This window comes from Scylla paramamosain, chromosome 28 (genome assembly GCF_035594125.1).
Source record: "Scylla paramamosain isolate STU-SP2022 chromosome 28, ASM3559412v1, whole genome shotgun sequence".
Taxonomy (NCBI): domain Eukaryota; kingdom Metazoa; phylum Arthropoda; class Malacostraca; order Decapoda; family Portunidae; genus Scylla; species Scylla paramamosain.
The window spans coordinates 12,516,618-12,529,058 of record NC_087178.1 but is presented as its reverse complement, the minus strand read 5'-3'; the positions used below and the strand labels follow the sequence as shown (position 1 = coordinate 12,529,058).

The 12,441-nt window shown below is 38.5% G+C and overlaps 1 protein-coding gene across 5 annotated transcripts in view; it reads left to right on the top strand.

The window, feature by feature from the left end:
* LOC135114920 (sarcosine dehydrogenase, mitochondrial-like) overlaps positions 1–3,495 on the top strand; it is a 50,700-nt gene extending 47,205 nt beyond the window's left edge. For all 5 annotated transcript variants that reach the window (XM_064031188.1, XM_064031187.1, XM_064031186.1 and 2 more), the window contains exons 9-13: positions 987–1,273; positions 1,696–1,893; positions 2,009–2,209; positions 2,316–2,643; positions 2,769–3,495. In XM_064031188.1, the coding sequence (XP_063887258.1) occupies positions 987–1,273; positions 1,696–1,893; positions 2,009–2,209; positions 2,316–2,643; positions 2,769–3,337 (1,583 nt within the window). In that variant the 3' untranslated portion in view covers positions 3,338–3,495. The remainder of the gene's footprint in view (positions 1–986; positions 1,274–1,695; positions 1,894–2,008; positions 2,210–2,315; positions 2,644–2,768) is intronic.
* Positions 3,496–12,441: the final 8,946 nt, after the last annotated feature.

Below are 12,441 nucleotides of genomic sequence, written 5' to 3'. Positions count from 1 at the left end.
TTGATGACAGATCCAGTGTTTTATTTTCTAGCAACCTTTGCCGTGTCGAGGGCGAACGTAAACCACTGATAAAAGAATCCCTAATAGATTCCTCGCAGTGTTGCACAGCCGACACAGCCTTGAAGTTACAGTCTCGGCTCAGCACCCGCAGAGATCTGAGATAATCGTCTAAAGTTTCACCGTCTTGTTGACGTCGAGCGGCCAAGAGATATCGCGCAAACACTTCATTAGGCGCCTTGACGTATTGACTCTTCAAAATACTGATAGCGTGCGCATACACTCAATAGTCTCGTACACTTTATGTGATACATAGTTGATGAGAACTCCAAGTTTGTCGAGAACCTCCTCTGGTAATGCTGAAAGGAAGTTCTCGAAGGTCTTGAACCAGTGTTTCAACTCTAACGACGCTGACGGCAGCCCAGGATCACTATTAAACCTCTCTGGCCTCAGACATCGCTCCATAGATTGTGTCTAATAAAATTGATGTGAATCATGCAAACACTGATACTCTGGAACAAAGTAAAGTAATCGATTTGTAACCATAAACAACCATGGAATCCCATAACAGTACAATAAAGGCAATAAACACACACACCCACATACACACCTGGCATGGATGGCTGATTTGGTGAAGTGGCCACACGATAGCCCACCAAGGTGTAAAATCACTTCGTTAAGCACTCATTAACAACTCATTGCAAATGATAAGTACAGTCATCCCTTGGTCATCTATTACTACAATGAGCAACGATCTCTCTCTCTCTCTCTCTCTCTCTCTCTCTCTCTCTCTCTCTCTCTCTCTCTCTCTCTCTCTCTCTCTCTCTCTCTCTCTCTCTCTCTCTCCATTGGAACAAGTACTTCCTACAGTTGTTTCCTATATGTATTCTTCGCCGATCTTCATATTTTTTTTCTTTTCCTGTTTATCTTAAAGTTGATTTTACAAAGTTGTTACACTTTCTCCTTTATTTTCCTTCTTACCTTTTCAGGAGAGGATCCAAACGTGCAAGGGTTCTTTCACTGCTGTGGTTTTAATAGTCACGGAATGCAGTACTCAGGGGGATGTGGGGACCAGCTAGCTAAGTGGGTGATCCGGGGTGAACCGGAGCTTGACCTCTTCGGTTTTGATGTTCGACGCTTCCACCCGCCATTGATTAAGAACAAGAGCTGGGTGTTGGCTCGTTCCCAAGAATGTTTGTCTTCCAATTACAGCATCGTTTTTCCCCATGACGAACCTCTAGCTGGCCGGGGACAGAGGCTTTCCCCACTACATCAGGTAAATTGCGCGAAGAATGAGGGCAGCTGATTCATGACTGGAGATGGTGTATAGTGATATGGGTGTTCAGAAGGGTGATTTGAGGTGGGAGATGGTTTGATGCGATATATTAAGAAAGGTAAATGAAGGCTAGATAAAAAGAAAAGAATGAACACTGGAAAAAATGTTATGAGGACAGAAAATGAATGAGAATGGCGTTAAAGGCCGGGGATTTGATTGATTGATTGATTTGGGTTATGGCGCCGCAACATCGCGGTGAAGGCCAAGGACATGAAAAGGAAACGATGGCTGGAAAAGATCAGTAAAACTGTGCTGTAGTGTAGAGGGTAATAAGGGAGAAACAGTAATGGCCGTAGCTTGTGCAAGAAGTGTTAAGATCATGAAACGTATGTTCGTAAAAATGTACTCGTGCCTTATTACAGGAGCTGGAGGCGGCGGGGAGTGTGTTCCAGGAGCGGAATGGGTGGGAGCGACCGGGTTGGTTCCATTCCAGCCCAGTGCCTGTCCTCCCCTACGACTACTTTGGTGCCTATGACCATACTCCTGCCCACGCTGACCACCCTTACTACAGTCTGCTTACTCAAGATAACACGTTTGACTTTCCCGTCCATCATGATGTGGTGGGTGTTGCGTTGCGTGCACAGGGGCCGTAGATGCATGTATAGATGTGGTTACCTACTTGATTGACAATACTGTTTTTGCCTAGCACAAAATATTAATGCCTCTTCCCACCAGATCCAGCAGGAGTGTATAGCTTGCAGGGAACGGGCGGCCGTCTTTGACATGACCTCTTTCGGGAAGTATTACCTAACCGGGCCTGACGCCCAGAGAACAGCCGATTGGGTCTTTTCAGCAAACATGACCGGTCCAGCGGGTTCCACTATTTACACCTGTATGTTGAATGAACGGGGCGGAGTGGAAGCGGATCTCACTGTGGTGAGTGCGAATGCTTAACTGTTTGTTACGCTGGTCTAAGAATCGTCAAGGTTTATGCTGATGTTTAAGAACAACTGGTAAAATTTCATAACGTACTTGTCAACAGAGTGTGTGTGAGGGCGGTGAAGGGACAGCATGTGACCCTTCCTTCGAGGGTCGCGGGTTTTACATCACGACTGGAGGAAGTACCGGTCGTTACTGCGCGAAGCACATCTTGAAGGAGGCAAGGAGTCAAGGATGGCTCGTGGATCTGGAAGACCGCACGGAAGACCTAGCTCTGATTTCCGTACAGGGACCACATAGCCGGGACATCCTGCAGCAGCTGACGCACGAAGACCTTGCAGACTCTTCCTTCCCTTTCTCCTCTCACAAGACTATAACTCTGGCTGGTCACTCCCTTCGCGCCCTGAGACTCTCTTTTGTGGGAGAACTCGGTGAGTTTTTATCTATTTATTTATTGTTTCTAGTAAGTTGATGCTGAATGTAATAAGGATGTCTCAGTTCATGGAGTGGGAAGGAGGTGGTGCAGAGGACAGTCGCTGACAGTTTCGTTCTGCAGGATGGGAGCTACACGTGCCACGCGACTCCGCCCTGGCTGTCTATCGCTCGCTGATGGACGTCGGCAAATCATGGGGCATTACCAATGCTGGTTTCCGTGCCATTGACTCCCTGTCTTGCGAGAAGGGTTACCGCCACTGGCATGGCGACGTCCGTCCCGACGACACACCCCTAGAGGCTGGCCTCGCTTTTACCTGTAAGCTGAATACACAGACTAACTTCAAGGGCCGCGCTGCTCTAGAGTGTCAACGAAAGGAGGGAATTTCCAAAAAGTTAGTGACACTGACGCTGGAAGACGGATCGCGGCCGCTATGGGGGCTGGAGGCCATCGTGCGAGACGGTGAGGTGCTGGGCTACGTCCGTCGAGCTGAATATGCCTTCAGTCTGGGCCGTGCAATCGCATATGGTTATGTGCGACGGCCTGAGGGTGGCCGTGTCACTAAGGAATTCTTAAGCAGCGGCACGTGGCAGCTTGAGGTTATGGGTAAACGGCTCCCTGCGTCCCTTCATTTGAAGCCTCCATTTGATCCTCAAAACCTTCGGGTGAAGGGCATCTATGGCGGCCAATAAGCAAGCTACGGTTTGGAGAAGTCAACTCATATTCTTCCTTTGTCTTATGTATTTCATCTTTTCTTTGGTGTTTCTTAGGCTACAATAAACGTTTGGTCTACTTTATCTCTTAAAAGAAGTTATTGTAAGTTTACTTCTAAATATAGAAAATTAACGTTGTTGTTAATCTGTTGAAACCCAGGTTCTCACTATTTATTAGTTACGGTAGAGCTGCCAAGTCTTTCTATTCACCAAGTACTGCTACTCCACTCTCGTTACTCAGTTCAAAGTACCGAGTGATAGGCCATGTGTATGAATGGGGTATGCCATAAACGCAGCTCTAAAAAGTTATATAAGTATTCATTAACCAGAAAATGACTATTCCAACTGAACATCCAGGCAAAAAACGATAAATCCACATTATAACTTATTCCAATCTCAATACATTTTGAAAGTGTAAAGGATCTTCACCCGTCTGTTTTGGCTATAGTTCATAATTTCTTCCAGTCATATATAATTTTTTCCACAATGGACATATGTAAGAAATCATCGCAACACGGGAATCAAAATTTGCCAATATTATATAAGCAAGGTATAATCAAAATCCAGAACAGAAATGGCAATATATGTGGCAACTATTACGATGAGTGGTTGTGAAAGACACCGTGAATACTTGTATGTGGTATAACTGGAGGAGGCAATAGGCACCTGCCGAAACAATAATTACTCCCAGTGAGGTCTAAAGCAATGGATCAGGAGGTGCTGTGAACTCATCATTAAACCCAATTGTGACCTCGCTGAATGTTTCCCTTTGTGTCTCACAATACAAGGGGTTGAGTCACAGCCTGCCCTCTAAAGACAACTCTCTTCCTTCACACAAAACTACAAGCACCTAATTACACACACACCATTCACTCAAAATTCAAAATTATCATGACAACTACACCAGCCTCGGAGACACCATCTGGGGAGGGAACCACAAACGTCTCCAGGTCGGACTGCTCTTCTGGTATCTACCCTAAGTGTCCTGACATCCCCCTCAACTTTTTTTTCATTAATTTCTGCAACATTCGCAGTCTTAGATCTAATTTTCAATCTGTAGAACACCACTCCTTTACTAAACCTCATCTTCTTTTCCTCACTGAATCACTAACTGAAACACCACTGAACACCAACTCCTTTATTAAGCCTCATCTTCTTTTCTTCACTGAAACACAGATATCTGAGGCAAACAACAGTAGCCCCTTTACTGTTCCCTCATACTTTCTCTATCCTCATTTTCCATTTTCCAAAGCTGGATGTTGCGTTTATGTGCGCAACGACTTAACCTGCTCTCGTGCCCACGCTCTTGAATCTTTCGAGTTTTCCACCATCTGCCTACGACTACAGAGTCAGTCTTAAACTAAATTTATCTGTGCTGTATGCCTCTCACCTAACTCCTCTGACTATAAGAAATTCTTTGACTGCTTAACTTCCAAAGTGGAGCACATTTTAACTCTCTTTCCTTTTATGGAGATTTCCATTCTTGGAGACTTCAGTGTTCACCACCAACTTTGACTTTCCTCTCCCTTCACTGACCATCCTGGTGAACTAACCTTCAACTTTGCTATCTTCCACGATCTAGAGCAATTGGTGCAAAACACTCTATATGGTGAAAAGAAACGACATTACTAGAAACGTCTCATTTAGGTGTTTTTGAGCATTTTAGGCACCAAAACGCTAAAATGCATGATATGCACCCTATACGGGAAAACAAAACATTACCTTAAACGTATCTTTTGAGTGTTTTCGTTTTGATAGGTACCAAAACGCTAAAACGCATGAAATGTACAATATATATGAAAAAAAACAGAACATTACCAAAAACGTGTCTTTTACGTGTTTTTTGAGCTTATTAGTTACCAAAACGCTAAAATGCATTAAAAGCACCCTAAATGAAGAAACATACCACAACCACTAAAAACGAGTTTATTGAGTCTATTGACTCTGTTGAGCTTCTTAGGTACTAAAACAGTAAAAATCATATGAAGAAACATAACATCATTATCAAAAACGCGTCTTTTGAGCATTTTTGAGCCTATTAGGTACCAAGCGCTAAAAGGCATACAAAGCACCCAATATGGCGGAAAGGAACATCATTGCTACAAACTTGTCATTTGGGTGTTTTTGAGCGATTTAGGCACCAAAACGCTAAAATCCATGTAAGGCACCCTATATGGGAAAACAAAACAACATTACCAAAATCGTGTCTTTTGAGTGTTTTTGAGCTTGTTAGATACCAAAACACCCTATATGAAGAAACAACAACATTACCAAAAACGGATCTTGAATGTTTTCTACTTGATAGATACCAAAACGCTAAACGCTTGAAATGTATTGTATATGAAGAAACAGAACAGCATCATAAAAAAAAAAAAAAGTGTCATTTGAGTATTTTTGAGCTTATTTTTAACAGAACGCTAAAACGCTTAAAACGTATCGATATGGAGAAATAGAAAAAAAAAAAATATATATATATATATATATATATATATATATATATATATATATATATATATATATATATATATATATATATATATATATATATATATATATATATATATTACCAAAAACGTGTGTTTTCAGTGTTTTTGAGCTTATTAGGTACCAAAATGCTAAAACGCACTAAAAGCATTCTATACAGAGAAACAGAACATCATGACCAAAAATGTGTCTTTTGAGTGTTTTTGAGCTTCTTAGATACCAAAACGCTATAACGCATCCAAAACACCCTATATGGTGAATTGAAACAGCATCACTGCAGTCCGTTCACTTAAACTAGATTCTTGTCGCCTAAGCGGGTTTCTAGGCTCGTATCTGTTTGGCTGCACCGTTCTCTGGCTAGCATTCGCGTCAACCCACACTATGTATACTCGAGTGAGAAATGTTTCTCTATTATATGCCATAACTCACTTCATTTACGGGATAGCCAGTTTTGGTTGACACTATCAGACTCATTAGTGACTGTAAAATTGAGATGTATTGTAAAAATTTGAGAAATCAAAAATGAAACTGGTATTACAACGATTTGAACTGTGATGTTAAAAAAAAAAAAAATTAAAATGTTTGTCTTATGTTCGCTATTTTCAACAGTTAATTAGTTGATAATGAAATATATTATTTCATTACGTAGAAAAACTCTCGTGAACACCATAGTGTAATCAGAATGCAGATAAATCTCCACATATTGAAAACACAGAGTCATTTATAGCAACAACTCTCTCTCTCTCTCTCTCTCTCTCTCTCTCTCTCTCTCTCTCTCTCTCTCTCTCTCTCTCTCTCTCTCTCTCTCTCTCTCTCTCTCTCTCTCTCTCTCTCTCTCTCTCTCTCTCCGACATTCTATAATTCACAATAATGTCCTAATAACATTAAGAAAAAAAAAAACAAGAACAACCGTATCTATGAATCATAACAGTTCGTTGGTTTTGTCATATTTCGTCACTTTCATAAACAAACGTTAAAGGATATCAGTAAAAAGATAATGATCTAATAAATAAACACACTTTCTGAACAGTCTGTGTAGCTTATATATTTTTCTTTTCTAATTTAGAGGAAATTAATAGAAAAAAAGAAAAAAAAAAGAAAAAAAAATAAAATAAAATATATATATATATATATATATATATATATATATATATATATATATATATATATATATATATATATATATATATATATATATATATATATATATATATATAAACGCACATTATCTTAACTGCGTAAATCAGATTTTTTTTGTACTTAAGACGATTAAAAAAAAGTAAAAGACAAATATATAAATAAATTAACACTTAATTTTCACATTAAAGACTGATGAGATACGGCCGATTACAGACAACTCAAACCTTAGTTATGACAAGGATAGCTATACGAAACACTGATGATGAAGAACGTGATAAAGAAATTATTAAAACATAATATAACAAAGGCAACACACAGATAGAGAGGTGGCCCACAAAAGGTACGTGAGCCTTCCATCACCTGAGTCTCATACACTTTATATTTTTGCCCAGAATCATGGCAAGGCTTTTCTCTAACTAACCAAGAATTCATTCATCAGTAGAAAATGACAAATTCTTTTTTAAGATCAAACTCTCCTCGTGATTTCTGGCACCTATCCTGTTGTGCACAGAGAAATCCGAGAAAATGTATAACATTTAGTCTTGGGCAGCTCTCCACTTAGATTGTTGGTCTAGTAATGGGACTGCTACTGGATGTTTCAATCTTAGCTTGGCTTTGTTTAGCTCTATCAATTTTGATTCTGATTTTGTAAAACTCAGAAATTTAATAAATGACCTCTAAAAATTGTATGGAAGACAACTATGGACAAAGTACTTTGAGGGAGGCTTACGGTAGTTATGATGAAAGTTGCATAACAGCTGTGTTAAGTCATTGTGCTTGAAGACTGCCACTCTGGTCCTGCTCACATAAACATACACACACATGCACACACAATCACCAGTGCAGATCATAGTTCTAGGAATGCTATGTAGCAGGACTGAAGGAGTAAGGAGTTTGTACCCTCTGGTACTGAAGAATATGACGGCTACTAAAACTTGACCCTCTTCTCGCTCCTCAGTCATGTTTCATTGCAATAAGAAATTAACACTCACATGCACAGACACAGTTCTCTTTCCATACAGGTTTCTGGGTGCAGGTAAGGGTTATAGGAAGGGCAATGTAGCAAGGTTGAAGGAGTAAGGGGTTCTTCCATCAGGGACTGGAAGAAATCTGACGGCTAAGCATCAGGCCCTCTCCTCACTCCTTTACCAAGCTATGCAAGCACTGAGGCAGCATCTGTCATTGAGAATGGAAGGGAATGATTGGAATACAACTTGACATTAATAATGTCATTTCACCAACCCACACTTTGCATGACATAAGCTTGTGAAAGGCATCTATATTTATTGTTATTTTGAAAGAAATGTAGAGTGAGTGAGGATTGAGGGTGGCAGTCATGGTGAAGGGAGCTTTTCCTCCAGCAAGCTATCTTTTCTGTCTTAAAATACTATGGACTCCAATTGTTCTTGATTCCAGTATTAAAGTTTGTGAAGTATATATTTGTACGTTTGAGCCCCATGAAGTAACTTAGAGCAGTGAGGGAGATGCAGGATTTTAGAAAGATGTCAGTTTTTTTTTATCCTTGATACCTTGGTTATCATCATCAGGTCACCTGGTTATCTACATCATTACTATAATTTCGCTGACTAAGTTGTACATCTTGTGAGTTTTTTTTTTTTTTTTTTTGGTCGTAGACCGTATCGCGTCGATGTCTTCCCATTGACCGCTGTTTAACATTGCTGAGTACATTATATGGCTGTCATCTCTTCTGACGTGTCCATACCATCGCAATCTATATTTTCCTAACATTCATCACCACTCCATACCTCATCACCACATCCTGTCTTCCTACTACTCACACCATACAATATCAATGGCACACTCATGTACATAATGGCCATGTTCCTTAACAGTATCCTGTTGACAGCAAGCTTGCTATCATTACGCTTTAATTTCCTTACTTAAGCTTAATCCAGGAATTCCGATTTTTATCTTGTACACATTCATGAGGGATTTAACTTCTTGGATATCCCTCGGGGCATTAAAAAGTCGTGTTTTATGTTCCAATGGGAGAAGCGTCAGGATTCAGGATGGCAAGTAAAATCAAAACCATCTTCCTCTTGGAGGAAGAATAAGAGGCGTGTGACCTTGACGTCACAAGTGAAGCTGCTAAGCTCCACCCCTTCTCGGAAGCCGAGAACATTGTTCAGCTACTGATAAGCCCAACATCCATACACCTCAACATTTTGCCATTATGCCTGCTTGTTCGGCCAATGGCTGCATCAGGTGGACTTACGATGGAGAGATATCATTTTATCGGTAAAGCGTAGAGATTTTCATGGCCAATCATCACATGAAATGCTAGAAATTAAACTGGATTAGATCATGAGCGCCAAAAGACGCAGATCGTAATATGACCAGTTATTTGAAGAATTCACTTGCAGTTAATAATCTGGGAGATCCACATGCAAGAAAATCAAATTAAAGTAATGGAGAATTCTATATGTATAAAAACACAATAGCAACACTTACTCATCACAACACTGTACATAAAAAAAAAAGTTTAACAAAATTATTTCCCTGTTGTAAGTGAGAATGATTATATTTCAAAGACTTAGTAACGGTGTGATCTTTGTTGAATCTTCCTGTTCCACTGTTTCCCTTCTGCTTTGCTGCTGCGTTAACTAAAAAGATCAGATTTTCAGGCAGCAAGTATATATGTAAGCAGTTCTCTGCACTCCATAATAAGGGAGGAGACAATAACTCCTTCCAAAATAACGTGGTATTGTTTTTTTTTTGTTTTATTTATTAATTTGCATATATATTTATTTATTTATTTTTTTTTTTGCGAAAATTAATATGTATCTAACAAAAGTGTTTGATACGAAAAAGAAAAGTAACGTACAGCTTGTTGCATGCTGTTAAAAAAAAAAAAAGACAAGTTGAAGGTGCGTTTTATCACTAACACGGGAAGCACTCACAGCTGTATCCCGCTGGGCCGTTGGGCCGGAACACTTGTGTACATACACCATCTCGTAAATGAGGATGAACACCTTTGTGTACATACACTATCTCGTAAATGAGGATGAACACCTGAGTGGAAGAACATAAGAACATAAGAACATAAGAAATAAGGGAAGCTGCACATGGCACTCCCTGTATGAAATATACCTACCTATTTCCATCCATCTATTATCCCCATCCATAAACCCGTCTAATCTTCTCTTAAAGCTCCTTAATGTTCTAGCACTAACAACATGATTACTGAGTCCGTTCCACTCATCTACCACTCTATTTGAGAACCAATTTCTTCCTGTCTCCTACCTAAACCTACATTTTTCAAGCTTGAACCCGTTATTTCGTGTTCTATCTGCTGATCCTAAGAATTTTGCTTACATCACCCTTGTTATAACCCTTATACCACTTAAAGACTTATATCAGGTCTCCTCTTAACCTACGTCTCTATAAAGAATGTAAATTTAACAGCTTCAGTCTCGCCTCGTAAGGAATACTCCTCATCCCTTGTATCCTTTTAGTCATTCTCCTCTGTACTGATTCTAAAAGACCTATATCTTTCTTGTAATGTGGGGACCAGAACTGCGCAGCGTTGTCTAGATGAGGTCTGACCAGCGCCAAGTATAACTTTAATATTACTTAGGGCCTTCTACTTTTAACACTCCTAAAAATGAATCCTAGTACCCTATTTGCCCTGTTTCTGGCCTCTATGCATTGCTTTCCTAGGCGGAGTTCAGAGCTAACTATAACTCCTAAATCTTTCTCGTACCCTGTACCCACCAGAGTTTGGTTGTTTAATGTATACCTATTGTGTGGGTTTCCTCTACCTACGCTAAGTACTTTGCATTTGTTGATATTAAATTGCATTTGTCATCTGTCCGTCCATTCATTCATCCTATCTAAATCTACCTGCAAGACGATGGCATCCGATTCTGACCTAATTAATCTTTGTGTCATCCGGAAATTTAGTAACATCACTACTAATTCCACTATATATATATATATATATATATATATATATATATATATATATATATATATATATATATATATATATATATATATATATATATATATATATATATATATATATATATATATATATATATATATATATATATATATATATATATATATATATATATATATATATATATATATATATATATATATATATATATATATATATATATATATATATATATATATATATATATATATATATATATATATATATATATATATATATATATATATATATATATATATATATATATATATATATATATATATATATATATATATATATACTCGTATATATATATATATATATATATATATATATATATATATATATATATATATATATATATATATATATATATATATATATATATATATATATATATATATATATATATATATATATATATATATATATATATATATATATATATATATATGTATGCGTGTGTGTGTGTGTGTGTGTGTGTGTGTGTTTTACTGCAGTTTTTCATAATCTTATGTTGTAAAGTAATTATGATGTACCCATTGCAGTGTGACCTCCTCTACAGGTGAATTTGGCTATATTTCATATGCCTCACCTAAGTACTATTGAATTTCCAGTTTCCATTTTTTTCTCTTGCACCTCAGTGATAATTTTGTATCCGTGCCTTACATCCTAATAATATTCATATTATGCATCTTCTAAAGCCCCTTGGTGATTTTACAGATAATACTACACGACCATCCTATATGCAGTGTTGATGAGCCTCTGAAGGAGTTCCTGTGTTCAGTGTTGCTTTGGCCATGGCAGCCTTCATGTCGAGTTGGCGGCGAAGGAGTCACTGGGGCACGCAAGTGCGGAGAGGGAACAGTATATACTCGTACATCCCGGTGACACTTTCCCTGCCAGAGGCAAGATGATGCGTTGTTACCTTCTGTTCTCCACTTTGTGGAGAAGCTTTGTGTGTTGTGTTTAGAGCAAGAGAGATGGAATCACAACGACCCGTGGCAAGAAAAATTGAGCCTCGCAGGGTCATTAGGTGACTACATTCATTGTCTAAGATGCAATACTTACCTTCCATCCTTACGCCAGAATGATCAGCGTACTGTATTATTGAACGGTTATGACACAAACATTCATATATGCTTTAATTCATGTTTGTAATGTGGTATGAAATGTATGCACGAAAGCACGTTCATTGGGACCTGGTGACAAGGTGACAATAACGTTCAGTGGCTTGCTTCTCAGGTTACTGATGTGAAGGTTTTCCAAAACGAACAAGTGTTTACTCTCGCACGTCACGGATCTCAAGCTCGTAAATTTTCTTTTTTTTTTATTTTTTCTTGATCTTGTTCCAGTTTGGGGTGTCAAACGTTATTTCTGTCTCTGGAAAAAAAAAAATCTTTGTTGATTGAAGTTGTGTGTGTGCGTGTGTGTGCGCGTCACACATACACACACACACACACACACACACACACACACACTTTTTTTCTCCGTG